Source organism: Epinephelus moara, chromosome 11 (genome assembly GCF_006386435.1).
Source record: "Epinephelus moara isolate mb chromosome 11, YSFRI_EMoa_1.0, whole genome shotgun sequence".
Taxonomy (NCBI): domain Eukaryota; kingdom Metazoa; phylum Chordata; class Actinopteri; order Perciformes; family Serranidae; genus Epinephelus; species Epinephelus moara.
Window position 1 is genome coordinate 20,136,356 of NC_065516.1, and position 16,984 is coordinate 20,153,339.

A 16,984-nucleotide genomic window follows, 5' to 3' on the forward strand; every position below is an offset into this window, starting at 1 on the left:
CATCACAATTCTAAAAATTTTCTTAGAATTTCATCTCTAGGAACGACTCTCAGCACTAGGAAGCTTTGTGAATACGGCCCCAGGTGTCTCATTTATAAAACAATGCGTAGGATCCACACAAAAAATGTGCTTACGGACAAAAGCCAAAAATGCCATGTGCCAAAAAATACTGGACAAATTCCACAATCAGGCTTCCACCCCACCATCTGCGTCGCTCATTTTCGTTCTCCGAAACATTCGTAAGCATGGGTCAAAGTTTCTCCCATCAAGTCTGTTTTTATAGATCACAGTGTTTGCATGGGAAGTGACATGTGGCTCTTTCAGCCCTCATTTTGTGCATATATTATGTTTATAGATGAGGCCCCAGGCGTCTACTGGAGACAGATCTTTGTCAAAATGTGTAGCCACACCAGGCTAGTAAAAGAGACTAGGCTTTTAATTGAAGTTTTATGGTATATACATAAACTACACAAACCATTTCATAGAATGAGCTGCCTTCATTTAAAAAAACATTTAAAGTAATACATTTTAATAGATATTTCACACCTGACAGACTGAGTGACATCACTTACAGTATGCCCAATTATGCACCAATACTTTCTGTTGAGAGTGCAGCTCAAAGTGTCCAAACTGGTTTTGTATGTGCAGCAAATGGGCTGAATATATGCCTCTAAAATCATTACAACCTATTCTTTTTTTTTTTACACACACAAACACATGAAAAAACAAGTGTTATCAATTTCACCAAGACCAAAAAAATAACACCTAAACAGGATCCAAACTTTTAATGACGTCTTTATTATTTCCAGATGAAGGTATTCGTGGTACAGCCAACATTCTGGTCAAGTAAAACAAGAAAGTTAAAAATCTAAAGTCCTACAGAAAAGCTGCAAGTCAACAACAGGTACAGGATGATGGCAATAGAGAGAGCAAGACACTAAGGCACTAGAGATCTAGTGTATATATGTATGGCTATATGGCCATACTATGGCCGTTAGAGGTGCTGTAAACAGGTTTTTAGGTCTATGTTAAACAGTTTCAATTCAAAAGCAAAAGAGATAAACTGAGAGAAGCGGTTTTAATGCTCGGCAGATTGCTAGGTGACTGCGTAGTAAAAATAAAAAAAGGAAAAGTGAAGAATGTTCATGTAAGTGACTGCTTATCTTAGACACAAAGATACAAAAGACCCAGTTCAACTCTTGTTGCCATATCCGTTTCACAAAAACAGCATGAAAAAATAAAGAGTATTGCAAAAATTTTTTATTCCAAATACTCTTCAGAGTGAATTCATTTCATTATAAATTTTTCTTGATTGATTCTCTTCACAGTGTAACAGATCAGACACCTGTGGCAGGGTAAACTGAATAATGACAGTCTTGCATAGACAATTAACGCCGCTCAGAATATATTTAACTTTTCATTTCCCATTTAAATCGGCGCTGTCTTTGGAGTATGGAGAGGGTAGTGCTGGTGGAGGGAGCAGCTCAACTCATTTGAAGTTGAGAAACAGCTAGGAAGTGACAAATGCAAGCTGTTTTACAGTTTTTTCATGAAAGACCTGTGGTGACGGTTTGTTAAACTCAGGTGCTCTTTTGATATCCTCCTTCATAGCTTCTTTACTTGAGAAAGGTATCAAGCTTTCTCTTGATATTGTCAAATGAGTCCATTCCCATGTAGTCTGCCTGCCCCTGCTCCCATTTCTGCTTCCGTTCCTCTGAGGACACCTGTGGCTCAAGTTCTTGTGCAAATGAAGAGCTGCTTGAACCCTGAGAAAGAAGATAAAATAGTCAAACAAAGAGCAGAAGAACAGAAGATGAAATCAATGACAAGACAGACAGACAACACAGAAGACATCCTTTGCGCTCATTGCTTTTTTAAAAGCACTGGACTCGCCATACGTAGCCTTTCCAAATTAATGCCAAAGGCAAACACACGCGATAAAGTAGGAGTAGCAGTAGCATTAAACCATTTGCCAGCAAACTGTTATTGACTATTAAGCTACTAAAACCCCCATCATTTTCACCATACCTGTTCACTTTCAAAAGTGACCGTGTCACTGTACCGGAACTTTATCAGACGAATAGGAAGACAGAAAAGAGGTATATCATCCAGAAAAAGCGCAAAATAAAAAAAACAGTGAAAGATGAAACAGTATGTGACAGCAAAGTACATGTGCTTACATGAATATGGTATAATCTGTTTACAAACACACAGTACCACAATCAACAATTTCTGTTTTACACAGCTGGACAATGAAGAAACCTTGGTCAGTGTGTCCGTGGTTAACAAAGTTGTAAAAAGTTGGTTTGGTCAAACTTTGGAAATCCTAAGGCGGCTGTGACTTTTCATTGGCTTGCATATTTGACAGCTCTCAGGTAATATGACTGAATGCCGTAAAGTCATGTGGAGAAACACCAAATTAACCAAACTGTTCACCTCCACACATCCGGAGTAGAAAGGCCGGTCTCCATACTGCTCCTGCAGCATGGGCACCACAGCACTGGAGAACACGATCCACCAGTCCACGAGGAAGGTGGGATGTCCTGTGGCCTCATGTACACTTCCTGCCATCTGTTTGGATTTGGGGTCAAATGTGTAACTCCATGGCTTGGTCTTCCCCAGGAAATGGACCACCTTGGCATTGCCACCGTACCTGAAATGAGCAGAAGAAGATGTAGAAGAAGAAGATATTATATATACTTTATTAATCCCAGAGAGGAAATTCAACCTTTTCACTCTGTTGTCATATACACAAATGCACCAAATAGACAGATTTCATAGCGAGGAGCCCACCCATGGACAGGCGCCCCAGGCAGCTGGGGGTTCAGTGCCTTGCTCGAGGGCACCTCGGCAGTGCCCGGGAGGGGAACTGGCATCTCTCCAGCGACCAGTCCACACTCCATACCTGGTCCGGACAGGGACCCGAACCGGTCACCCTCCTGTTCCCAAGCCAAGTCCCTATGGACTGAGCTGCTGCCAACCATAATTATAATAATGAGAGTTAAGTGTAGATACCTAAAAAGATTTATTGTAGATGGTTAGTGGATTATTTTAATGAATTATCTTCTTTAAAATCATTGCAACATCAGTGATATTCATTCTGAAAACAATATTCTGTCATTTTTCCGATCCTAAAATGGTCCCATATTTAAAGCAGCACTTTGAAACTTTTGCTGAACAGTGTCCACTGTGGATGTGAGTGTGTGGCTACAACTGTGAGCTAATTGTACAAAGTACTCAAACTATTGCTTAGTATTTCGCCACAACGCCAAGTTAATGTAATAGTAGCAGAGACAGAGAAGAGTCAAAGACAGCAAATTGTCTCAGTAGCGTCTCGTAATTATTATTATTTACTTTTAATGTTAGCTAACATTGGCCACCATATGCTAGTGGTCATAACAGACTAACCTACACTGTAGCAGCAAAACTGCAGAGTGTACCGATTTGAGAAATAGTGCATTTAGATGCCCATTAATCTATCTTTCATTTGTAAGAGAAACAAAGGGTTATACAGCTGCATGGTCCTCCTATAATCTAGTATTTAAGTTCATTTTCTTTTCCTACATTCATCTGTAAAACGCTATGAGGAAGGTCAAAAATGCTAACTGCTATCTTAAACTAATGCCAGATTTATACTTCTGTGTCATATTGACACAGCCTGACCTGCACATCACCAGAAATGCAAATACACATCACAGCGACACAGACCTCCTGTCTATATTTATAAGCTGAAAGCAGTTCCCTCAGTGGAAACTAAGCTTTCATTTTCTTTAATTTCACAGATAAGAAACAATAAATTGTGAAGACAATAAAACCTCCATAAAAATAGCATTTTAAGTCTTGTATGGGATTTATTTTGGCCTCATGAGTAGAGAAAATCTCTGCTAGCCACTAGGCTAATTTATACAATGGCTTGAGCCATAGGCTTGTGCTAATAACATTAGCATGTTATATTGGTTTGGCAAACGTGTTTAGTATAAGACAGCTGTTTTGTCAATGAACCTTATGAGTTGCAATAGAGCCAAATTTTGTAACATTACCTTTGTTAAATGTTGCCGTCGTCCCTTGCTTCATACGAGTAGAGGAAAAGACTGCTAGCCGCTAGGCTAATTTATACAATGTAAAATGCCATAGGCTTGTGCTAAAAACATTAGCATGTTGCATTTGTGGGAAAAATGTGTCCAGATAAAGACAAGTGCTTTGTCAGTGAATGCTGCGAGTTATAGTGAAGCTGATTTGTGTACTTGTGTTTGAAAGTGTCTTTATTTAGCCATGTTTAATATGTGTTTTGAATCAGTGGGAGCCTGTGGGGCCTATACACACCATTTTGCACTAGTTGTAGTTGAGAGGCATAATTGTACAGTGAAATGTGTTGTGTGAGGTTGGCTGTGTGAATGCATGAACATTTGGATCCTTGTGAGTACATGGTCACAGATATTGAAAAGTTGCACTTGTTATACTATAAACAATTATAACTACTATTAAATAGTGATAGTAGTTATAATTGTTGTTTATATTATAACAACAACAATTGTAACTACTATTAAATAGTGATAGTGCTGCTGTCTCCATTCATGTCATTACATAAAACTGTCATTTTAAAATAAGATTTAAGGCTGCACATTGTTTTGCTGTGGTGGTATTACTCTGCTTGTATTAGACTACATCATATTAGTGTCTATTAGAAACCCTGCCAGCCCCTACAGATATGGCATTCTCCTTAGCATTGGCAAACTACACGTGTACACAAATAAACCTGAATCTTCCCCTGGGGGTGGGTTGTTTTCTTGTGTTCGCCAGACTGCTTAAGCCCCACTATTGCTGACAGCCAACAACAAGTAAATACATGTTTATCACCCCTGTTATGCCAATTTGGTTGCCAGGAAATGCCGAACCTAAGAGCTTGTTGATGAGGTTGTTTCTATGGAGGAGAACGGTTTAGACGCAGAGAGGCAGTGAGAATGAGAGGGGGAGCTTAAGACGAAGTGCACAATGACTTGTCCTGGAGGCGAACATAAAAGACCTTTAAATATCCACTCTATTTTAGGATTTGGTTTCAGCTGTTGGGAGCTCAGGGTGGATATCCAACCCAGCGCTGAGGCCTGCTGGGGGGATGCTCCAGTAGAGCTGCTGGAATCTAACTGCTTATCTCGCTCGAAACCTGATGTCGTCACGATGTCACTACATGTTCATGTGATCGAGTGTCTGCTTTCATACTGGCTTTGCATCTGATACACGTGATTTTAGTCACATTGACAGACTGCTGTAGTATTCTTGTAATAGTATACTATTGCAACATGTTTTTTGGAGACATAACCTCAGTAGACGGACATTGACTTACTGCTTGAATGCTGGAAGGTAAGTGTAGATGGCTATGCTGCTGAGGTTGTAGATGAAGGGGAGGTGTTTTGATATGTCAGCTGTTGCCCAATCACTGAAGAAGCCATTCAAAACACCCTGGTCTCCTCCTGCAACAGAGAGGGGGCAAAATCAACATATGACAGTACATTGATATGTTATTAGAAATAATCTGTAGAAATCTGCACTTTCAGATGTGGTTAATGCTGTTACAGGTAACTTATAAAAATAACTGTCATATTTGCTGAAACTGTCACTACATCCACACAGAGGTACAGGAGAAAGAAAATCTGTGAAAAAAAAAAAATCATGTTCCTTTCCTCCTTATAGAGCTTCTAGTGGCATTTGCTTGATTTCCACCATGGCTAAACAAAAACAACCAATCAGAGCTGAGGAGTCTGACACCGCTGTCAATCATGTCAATCGCTGCTTGTGAACTGTGATCAAAAATAAGAATATGAATCAAGATACTGTTACTCCATTGCCCACTTCTAGCCTCAAATGTTTTCAGACACATTTTGGTGTACCGTTTAGCTGTTAAATGAGAAGATTTGTGACCCGATATGGCGACCTTTATCCAGACAGCAGTGCACAAGATAGTCTGTTTTTAAAAAAAAAAAAAAAAAAATCCTGTTTCTCTTCCTCCTCAAGATTATGTTACTGCATTGACTATTTCTCACTTCAGATGTTTTCAGAAACATATTTTAGTGTACTGTTTAGCAAAAGTGCAAATGTTTGCTCTGGCCGGTTGGTGGTGCTTCATTTTGGCTTGACTGTTTTCAACATGGCGACCAGGTCACAAACTCTCATTTAACAGCTAAACAGTACACCAAAATGTGTTTCTGTGAAAACATCTGAAGTGAGAAATAGGCAATGCAGTAACATAATTTTGAGGAGGGGGAGAAATGTGTTGTTGTTTTTTTAAACAGATTCTGTCTCATGTACTACTGTGTGGATTTAGTGACAGTTTCAGCAAATATGAAAGTTTGTTTTTTATATAACAGTTACCAAGTGTAGCTTTAAACTCTGTGAAACCAATTATAATAGCTAATCGCTACACCGCTTCATTGATGCTTCATACAAATCTACACCCCTAGCAGTACAGGAGATCTACACAGCACAGTTTCAAGGTCGGCACCCAAGATTAGTGTCGACAATTCGGTATCTGACCAAATGCCTCCCCTTCTGTTCCTGAGATATGATGTTGACTAATCATCACTTCATCATTTGTGTGAAATTTTGTCATAACTAGCGTATGAATGCTTGAGTTATGGCCAAAAACATGCTCTGGTAGGTCACACTGACCTTGACCTTTGACCATCAAAATCTAATCAGTTCATTGTTGAATCAGACTAGATGTTTTGCCAAATTTGTGGAAACTCCCTGCAATGCCTTATTGAGATATTGCACTGACAAGAATAAGACAGATGCAAGGTGACACTGACCTTGACCTTTGACCGCCAAAATCGAATCATTGAGTCCAAGTGAATGTTTGTGCAAAATTTGATAGAAATCCCTCAAGGTGTTCTTGAGATATTGCTTACAGGAGAATGCAATGAATGCAAGGTGACATTGACCTTTGACCATAAACATCTAATCAGTTTTTGATCAATTTGAGGAAACTACCTCACAATCTTATTGAGATATTGCATCGCCAAGAATGAGACAGATGCAAGTTTACAGTGACCTTGACCTTTGTCCGCCAAAATTTAGCAGTTTAGCAGTTCATCGCTGAGACCAAGTGAACGTTTGTGCAAAATTGTTCTTAAGATATTGTGTTCACAAGAACGGGACTGACGGACAACCCACAGCTATCGTTGGTGCTGAAGTATAAAAACCAGGTGTGAATTAAAGTCTTTTCCAGCAATGATTTGTTTTTTCCTTCAGTTATTCAAAGCAGCAATGCAAAACTGATCCATATCACTAACAGCAGCTTGAAATTTGCTTCAAAGATTTATTAGTCAAATCAGACATGATACTGCAGATGAAGCTTGCTCTAGTTGCCAAATCTCTGGCAAAACTCTGGTAGGACGTTTTAAATTCACACTGAATGGCAATTTCAAAAATGTGTTTTCACGGATGAAACATTTCAGTTAACTTCAGGTCAAAGAAGAAAGCGGGAGTGCTTTGGTGTAATTTATTTGCAATAGTAGCTTGAATATGCTTTGAGAAACTGTCATGGTGGCATAACAGCTAATTTAGCTTGCAAAATGCTTTGACAGGTTTAGCATATGACTGGATAGCTTTTTTGAAAGAGGACAAGCTGGGTGAGAGTTCAGTCAAATGATCTGCACACCTGTGACAGCCAGATTAATTAGCTTTTCCGCTTGTGCTCTACATTAGTCAGCAGTCTGCTGAGATCAGTCCAGACAGGCTGTTGGAGAAATGTTCCCAGACATTCAGAGCACAGAGATAGATTTCCCTTTAAAATAAAATTATCTGACTTGCTAGAAGGAATGGGCAGATGTGAATACATTTCCCTCAGTAGCTTTTATCCCCTGGTTTCCTATATCATATCATAAGAAGCAATGCCTGAGTGCAGTGTAAATTTATAGTGATCGCAGTAGCTGCACAGAGTGTTTAAGAGACATGATGTACAGAACATGTCCGTCACATGTGCATTACGGTCACCCTACTCTCCACTGAAGGCAAAATATCAAAGATCAGTGTGTTGTTCGGGGACCCTGGGGTATATATATAGGAAGGCTGAGTTCTTTGGCTAATCCACCACAGTGCTGAGGATTTATTTATCTCATAGTTAACAAAGATTGATTGCCTGCTGCTTGCTCACTGACCTCAAATGTGCGGCTCAAAGTCAAAATCTGCTCTGCAACACCAGAAGCATTTCCATAGGCTGTAATATCATAGCCTGATATCAGATGGCAGTGTTAGTTTGATTGCTCCATTGTGCGCTGACAAACTTCTCACTACAGTAGATCTGCACCTCAAATATATGACTAGCATATACCATGTTGTCTTGTAACTTCACCAAATGCGAAATTAAGGGACAGTTCTCCCTCAAAATCAAAGCATTGTTTATTTATCTAGATTGTTTTGGTGTAACTTGCCGAGCGTTGGAGATATCAGCCGCAGAGACAGCTGCCCTCTCTTGAATATAATGGATCTAGATAGCACTCGGCTTATGGTGCTCAAAGAAATCATGACCCGTTTACTTAAGATAATCCCCGGACCTGGCTGTGAGCAGTTGCATGTAAGTTTCTTTCTATCAAACTGCACCCACCAATGATATCATAGCACTGAAGGAAAAGTGCATCTACCCAGGGACGAGAGGCTCATACTCATGACCTAAGATGTAAACATAAATGGCATCCTCCCCCGCTGAGCTGTAACATTAGCTAGCTCAGTGGTGCTAGGTGAGCTAGCAGTAGATGCACATTTCCTTTCGTGCAGTGATATAGTTGGCAGGTGTAGTTCAGTGGAAAGGAAATAGTCCCTACATGAAACTGCTCACAACAAGGTCTGTGGATTATCTTGAGGTATCGGGTCAGAATTTCAGGAACAACGATTCTGTTCAGTTTTTACAAGTCTATTTTTTGGCTGTTGTAGCACCACAAGCTGAGCGTCATCTAGTTCCATTATATTCAAGAGATTGCAGACAACTCTACAGCTGATATCTCCAACATTTAGCAAATCACACCAAAACAATCTAGACTGATAAACAGCACTACAGGTAAGAGAGAAAATAAGTATTTTCAATTTCGGGATGAACTGTCCCTTTAAAACATCTTAAATACATAACTAATTCTAACTGTAGCAAAGGTGTCCCCACCCACTTATTAAAATGTAGTCCAATATTTACTCTCCTTTAAGTTTAGTTGTGTTCACTCTATAGCAGCTATATGCTTCACTATATTTACCTGCTTACTTTACCTGTCTATCATGTTAACATGGTGCTGGGCAGGTAGCACACAGCAGGTTTATCCGCTTTTTTGACTGAGAAGAAGTGCCCATTTTGTCTGGAAACAACATCAATAAGAGGGGTGAGACTGAACCATAAAATAAAAACAATGAGCTGAAAGATGCTAAAATGTTTTGAAGAGCTGAGAACTGTTGAGTCTGATATTTTTTCTATTTCTCAAAGTCTAATTTCAGTATTGGTACTACGAACCTAGGTACTGTGACTGCACTCGTTTTGAAATCTACAAAGATCCCCAGCTCTATTCATGACTATTCAACTTTAAATAACACCACCAGACACAAGTATTTAAAGTGTTTTGTCTCTCTGTGCTGGTGACTTGAATCAACATTGCCCTCTGGGTTAACACTTGTTTTTAAGTTTGCACTTGAGTTGCCTCTGCTCATAGGGGCCCGACTGGAGGGCTGGACAGCCACTCGCCCTTGCTCAATTTGGCTAATTTAGATCTTGGGCAGCCCTTGCCATGGTGATGGCTTACGTAAACAAAGAACTCAGGACAGTCTGAAATCCGGCGCATTTGATGTTAAGTAGGTCAGTTACCCGTCAAGTATACAACCAGATCTGAATTGAAAATGTTTTGTTTTTGTTTTTCTCCCCCCCCCCCCCTCAGTGAACATCTCTTCTGTTACATCATTAAATCTGCAAGTGACCAGCTAGAATGCTAAATTTTGAAGCCAAGCAAAATCATGAGACAAGCTCATTGACCATTCATGCCGAATTGCTTCACCTAGTTGCCATACACTAAGTCATTGGACTGCCACTGGCACAAGATGAGATGTTGGCATTTAATAGAAGTTTCACATATAGCTCCCAAAAAGCACAGAACTGTACGGCCTGTGAAACCGCCGACTGCTGCAGTTTAAAATAACACACATCGCTGCTGTTTGTCTGAACCCACAACCTCTACTGGGGATTTCAAACTTAATATGGGGCTGAGTGTCTTCATTTTGAGGGGATGAGCAGAGCTCAGCAAGAATGTGCATCTAACTCTGCCAGTTTGTCTTGGCAGCAGACAACACTGGAGCCACAGATGCAGAGATAGAGCCTCCGGGTTCAACCACTGAAATTATTTTCCTGTTGTCTTTCCTCAGCAATTTTTTAATATCATCCCTGAACTGCGAAGACACAGAGTGCTGCACATGTACATCATGTATTCCTTATAGCAGAGTGGAACTGAAATGCTAAAGGTCACAGCAACTTCAACTCATGCCCCAGTGCACATGAAAAGACCATCCATGTCTATAAATAAGACAGCTTTACTTATTAGCCCACCATCAGGCATGCAGACGCTGACATCCCATTGAAATATTGGATATAACAAAAATAAATACAATGACGGTGAATATTACATGAATTTTCATTGACAAAGAGGCATCTTTTCTGGAAAGAATGAAGACAACAATGTCTTTTGTATGCGATGTGATGGGGGAAATTCTCGCCAACAAACACTTGTGGCAGCCAGAACGGGTCGGCACTTGAAAGCATTGGCCACTGTTAAGCAAACTAATTGGTTTTTCCAATGAACTCTGGCTCATAGACTCTCTTCCACAGTATCACAAGGGAAAACGGTTTGTCATTTAATGTTAAAAAGGTTCACCGCTACAGACAAGGACAAGCCCCGGCTCTTCCGATCCCTACTGTAAGCTGCATCCTGATTTGTTTATTCCACAACTGCCCCTTTTGTTTAGTGGCATTTTTGAGGTCACAGCACCACAAAGAAACAATGAGTTTGATTAGAGCCCAACCAGCGTATACGCAGGTCCCTAATAGCCTTTTCTAACAGCCTTCATCATGTAACCCAAGTATGAAACTTTGGCCATGAAGAAAAGTTAGTACCTGAACTTTAAGTTATTATTCTGTTAAAACCCAGGAACACTTTTTTCTTATAGCTTGGCTTATTAAGAAGACGTTACAGTAGACAAATGCCAGAGTTGTTTGAGGTCATTCTGAAACGGTGTTGCCATTACAAATTCAACAGAAGGAGGCTACTCATGGACGAAAGGCTCATGCTCATGACAGCGCGAGATGTAAACATGAATGCCGTCCTCCTCTGCTGAGCTGTAGCGGTAACAAGCTCAGAGGTGCTAAGTGAGCTACCAATAGATGCACGCATGGTGATACGGTTGGTGGGTGAAAGCAAATAGCTCCTATATGAAACTGCTCACAACAAAGCCTGTGGATTATCTTGAGTTATCGCGTCATAATTTTTGGAAAGCCAGCTTGCTGTGTGTTTTTTTTTTTCTTAAATGTATTTTTGGCGGTTGAGCACCACAAGCCGAGTGCCATCAAGTTCAAGTATATTTGAAAGAAGGCAGACATCTCTATGGCTGATATCTCCAACACTCTCAACTACCCCAAAGCAATCTAGGTTGATAAATAGCACTACATGTAAGAGGAAGAACATGTATTTTCAATTTTGGGATAAAGTGTGTTTATCTGGTCTTAAGATAGAAAAAACATCTTAAATTTCCGCAATAAAAAAAACAAACAAACTCTGGTGCTAGTTACTAGCATTGACAGGAGCAGGGCACTCTCAGAGATGAGGCACAGTAGTAACCTATAAATATTATTTGCAAGTTATCAGATCCCAGGTTCTGGTTCTACGTTTGCTAATAAGCCAAATATCTGCTGAACACAGCATTGCACTAAAGTTCTGAGCTGGTGTATTTGAGAAAGGTATGCGAGGCTCGACTGAGGTGACGTAACTGTATACTCTAGCAGGCCCAAGTTTTTTAAAGGGATGTTAACAAAGCTTACTGTGAATAAATGTGCTGCCATGGTGGGATGTTTACTGGATCCCTTTTCAAAAACTGGCACTGGCTGAGTCAAGTGTTAGGAATCTGGCTGTTTTTTTGTGTAGTGTTCAAAAACTGCTGTAACTTTTTCTGGAAAGCAAAGTTGGTGAATGTGCAGTATGTGAGAACCACAACCCCCAGCAGGTACAGACCAATGATTTTTTCAGCTGCTGATTTTGAGCTGCTCGGTAAACCTGATAGGGAGCCAAAACGTCGACCACAATTCAGTTACAGTACGCCTCACAGGAGAAGAGTTTCTGAATGTCAACCAGTGCTCTGTGCAAAACACGGCCTCTCAAATTTAACTTCCACCCCCCTCCCCAGTGAGCCCCTGAGAATAACTCAGCAGAGCTAGACAGGCTGTGACAGGAGGGCCTTGTGTCCAGGCACTGGGCTTGATAAAGGCCTTACTTAGAGCAAAAGATAAACAAGCTCGGTTTAACATCATGTTACTAAGAACTCAATGTTACCCAAAGCTGGTCAACGCCTTAATGTTTGAGGATGACTGAAAAAAGATTGCTGGCATGAAAACCCAGGGGTGGTTAACCAGACATGTCTATTTTGAGGGAAACTTGTAAATGACACAAATAAATTTGATCCAACACCAACATGTAGGATGATTTCAAAGGATAACTGATAATAGGTATATTCAGTTAAAGGGAAAGTTGGAAATACATTTATTTGCTGTCTTGTGGAAGATAAGGTTGATACCACTCTTACTTTATAAATATGTCTATTTAATATGAAGCTACAGTTAGGAGATCGTTAGCTTGTCTTAGCTTAGCATAAAGACTGGAAACTGGGGGAAACAGCTAGCGTGGCTCATCCCAAGCTTAAAAACTTGCACTAACCAGCACACAAAGCTCATTTCTTCACATTATATTTTGTTTGATTTACAGAACTCCAACATTCAAAAAAACAAACAAACAAACAAAAAAAAAACCAAACAAGTAAATTTCCAAATTCTAAAAATGTGGAATTGTTCCTTTAAGGAAAGTAGTGCTGCAACTTATGATTGACTATTTTCAATTAATGTTTCAACTTCCCAGATCCCAAGGTCATGACCTCAAATTACCTGTCCAACCAGAAGTCCAAAACCCAAAACTAAAGCACCAAAACACGTTCGTCTTGACTCACCATCAAAGCTGCCGTGTTCTGTGCAATACTGAAGCAGTTTGCCGTAAGTCTCCATGGAAGGCCGAAAAACAAACACACCAGAGTTGAAGCAGTCAGGCCAGCCGGGGTCGGGAGCAGCTGACAATTCTTCTCTGTCAAACAGCTCATCTATATTTGAAAGCACCTAGGAGGCAAACAAACAAATAAAGGCAGTAGATAGATAGTTACAGTACAACATCTTGATTTCTTCTTGCTTAAGTTAGTCTCACCAGTGTGTCTGCATCCATGAAAACACATTTGGTGTATTGTACGAGAGTCCAGCAGTGGAGTTTGGTGAAGGTGACACCCAGGTCTGGCCTCTTCATCATGGCCAGGTGCGCTGTGTCACCGCTGTCCAGCACATCCACCAGCCTCACCTCGTCGTAGATTCTCCTCAGCACGGTCCTAATGATTCACAATGCTATAGAATGAATCGGCATCGACAACAATGCAGGTGGAAAACAAGGCTTGACAAGAATGCTAACAGGTGTGATTTAGACATGTTGCACCACTTGTTGGAGGTGAGGCTTCTTACTGGCAAGGCTCCGACATCTGTGGACCGATGAGTGCCACCAGCTTCCTGGATGTATTGTGGTTGCGGAGGGACTGGCCCAAAACCATGGCTCCACGAGCATAGCTGTCATTGGTAGCCAACGTCACAAAAGCCTGGTCTGTAGAGGAAAGAAAACATCACAACAAAGATGATTACACTCATTAGCAATCGATTGTCATTGTGCCTACAAAATAACGTAGAAGAAATGTCTGGTCACGACCCCCAAGTGTGTCCCGTTTAAGTATCGTCTAACCTTATCTACCCCACACTTGCAGATCTTCTGAGTTTCTTTATTTTAGATTTGCCTGTGAATCACCTGCCGAAATCACAAATTTCGCCAAATATTTCAACAAAATCTTGCACACCGGTTTCAGAGCCAAAGAACAAATGCATGTCAAAGCAACTCAAGTAGCTCAGTAAGTGTTAAAGCATTGAGCTTCAGTTGAGACAGTAAAATGGTGATAAATGGTGTGTCTAACATGTAGCCATTATTATTTGACTGTCTGACACTGAAACAAAGTTTGATTTTGATGTTTTAAATCATTTTCCTGTAATTAAACTACACTAAGACTGCGCTGCAAATACCCTGACATGAAGTCACATGCTTCATGTTTAGCCTGCAGGAATATACAATACACTAAACACCAAAAAAGCCTGCTGAAACAAGTAAAAAAAGCATCTGCCAACATTCCAGTTAACCAATATATTTCAAACACAATTGCCTTTTCAGATACTCTAAAACAACCTGAGTTTCCGCCAGCACTATGGCATCACATCAATGGCAGATTTCTCGCTTGTGTCAAGAAAAATAAGATTTTGGTAGCCTGTACCAAAATAATTGTCTCATTAAGGTGAATTTTATTTGCAGTGTGGTGCCTACTCCACAACACCCCTTCTCTCGGCCTGGAGGAAAATCTGTCAGCTACCTGCCAAGTCAGGTTTCAGAACAATGACTCGCCTGTGAGAGAACATATAAAATGTGATGTGATGATGGAATCGGTTTGGCAGCTGGGGACATTGTGTGACTATAGCATGTGGGCCAACATGACTCCCACTTGGACTGTATATCAGCCTCTTGGTACTGTACTGCCAATAGTGGGCAAAGAAAGCAAGACAGTGGGTACAGTATGTATAAAATGTTAACAGTGGGTCAGGGTTGCCTGGAAAAAAGTTGTTCTGTCTCACTGGCTGCACACGGTGCCACACCTCTTTGCTCACACCCCTTTTTCAATTGGTACAAACCAGTGCTGTAGAATTCATGCATGAAGCATTACGTGAAACACATTAGTCCAACTGCAGCCTAGGCTCAGTGGATTTACAGTACAGGCTGCACACACCAACAACCACTCCCATTTCCCCAGTAATATTATATCACAAGTGGGAGTTGGGTAATGGAGAATCATGACATGCAGTAGCACAAAAATAAGGCCCACACCTGACAGAGGTCCACTTGCAAAATGGTTTCATTTAGCTGTCATGTTATGGATTTAAAGTTGACACCAGGAGAGAATATGCTTATTTTAATGGGTATTTTCTTTTAAGAAATGTTCTTATATAATATATACATATTACAAAGCTCTATAATCTAATAAAAGAATTAAATTTAATTGTTTTACTGACACATTCAGTTAACCACGCACATACGCAGGCCACTGCAGTCATGTATCATTGTTGTATAGGCTGTGCTAACCATGTTGCAGATATGGCCGACAGCAGTCAGCTGGACACACAAACACACATGGAAACACAATGTTCTTTTACACATTAGGCCTTTAAAAACTCCCAACTTCGAGGCGCTGCTGCTACACAAACATTTAACCACACAGGCAGGCAACTCCAACGACAGCCAGCCCTTTTCATTAACTACACACTAGTATTCAAACTGCCAAAGTCTGCGGGACTTTTAAAAACTTCAAAGAAGACACGCGCGAGCCTGAAGGAAATGTCGACATGAGACAAACACCGCGAGTTTGACATGTTAAAAATGTTAAAATGTTACATACCAGCCATGACTGAAGAAGTCGAAGCTACTTTGTAGCCTGGACCCGAGGACACGGCACCTTTGCGTGGAGGAAAGAGGACAGACTAAATCTACAGAGGTGGATTTATACCAGCTTGACAGTAGCCAGTCGCAGCGTCATGTGACGGTCTCCACACACCCACCTGCTCCCAACATGAGCCTCCACACCCCCCGGCAGGTCAGGGGGTTCAGCTTTTCAGAGATTTACAAAGTGTTCTGTGTGCATGTAAAAGCAAAAATGTCACTTAATAACTCTGAAATGACTTTTATACTTATTCAAAAGTTCAATTTTGTTTCCACGTGGTCTCACAGGGGGAAATAAAAGCCGAAAACTTCTCTGGAGTCAGATACAGTTTCACATTCCCGAGGCATCACTCTGCAGCCATGACCTTTCAAACAACCGCCATATGTGTCCCTTGACTGGTGTCATCTTTAGTCTTGATGACAATGTAGAGATGGTGATGATGCTGTAATGCGGTGCTGAAATCAGGAACAAGATGTTCCGTATTAGACGCTTGGTATTCTGTCGCCATCTTGTGGAATAAACGTAATATAGCATAACAGTGTCAAGACAAACAGAGGCCCCTGGTCCTCTTATATACTATGTTACAGTATGTAAATTATTTTTAGTGGCCTCAGTTGAGCTCTTGAGTTAATTTATGGACCAAGTGGTGCTTTGTACATGAGTGTAATACTACTGGGAGGGGGAACAACTGTGTGTATGTATCTTATATATTCATATAAAAATAACTACAGGACTGTGCAAAATGTTTAGGCGGGTGTAAAGAAATGCTGTGAAGTAAGAATGCATTCAAAAATATAAAGTTTAATCGTTTATTTTTATCGATTTACAAAATGCAAAGTGAGCAAACAGAAGAAAAATCTGAATCAAATCAATATTTGGTGTGACCACCCTTTGCCTTCAAAACAGCATCAGAATCAGAATCAGAATCTAGGTATCCTTGCACAAACTCAGGGATTTTGTCGGATCATGATAAACCAATTATACCCAACAGGTGCTAATGATCATCAATTTCATATGTAAGTTGAAACACAGTCATTAACTGAAACAGAAACAGCTGTGTAGGAGGCCTAAAACTGGGTGAGGAACAGTCAAACTCTGCAACCAAGGTGAGGTTGTGGACAACAGATTCATGCCACAGGTC

At 40.5% G+C, this 16,984-nt stretch overlaps 1 protein-coding gene across 1 annotated transcript; it reads right to left on the reverse strand.

The window, feature by feature from the left end:
- Positions 1-772: 772 nt before the first annotated feature.
- On the reverse strand, positions 773-15,944 carry gyg1b (glycogenin 1b). The gene is made up of 7 exons (XM_050057284.1): positions 15,802-15,944; positions 13,781-13,916; positions 13,476-13,650; positions 13,228-13,390; positions 5,342-5,468; positions 2,437-2,653; positions 773-1,766 (listed from the first exon to the last, which is right to left on the reverse strand). Exons 1-7 carry the CDS (start codon positions 15,806-15,808, stop codon positions 1,617-1,619), a joined length of 975 nt encoding a protein of 324 aa, XP_049913241.1. The 5' UTR covers positions 15,809-15,944; the 3' UTR covers positions 773-1,616.
- Positions 15,945-16,984: the final 1,040 nt, after the last annotated feature.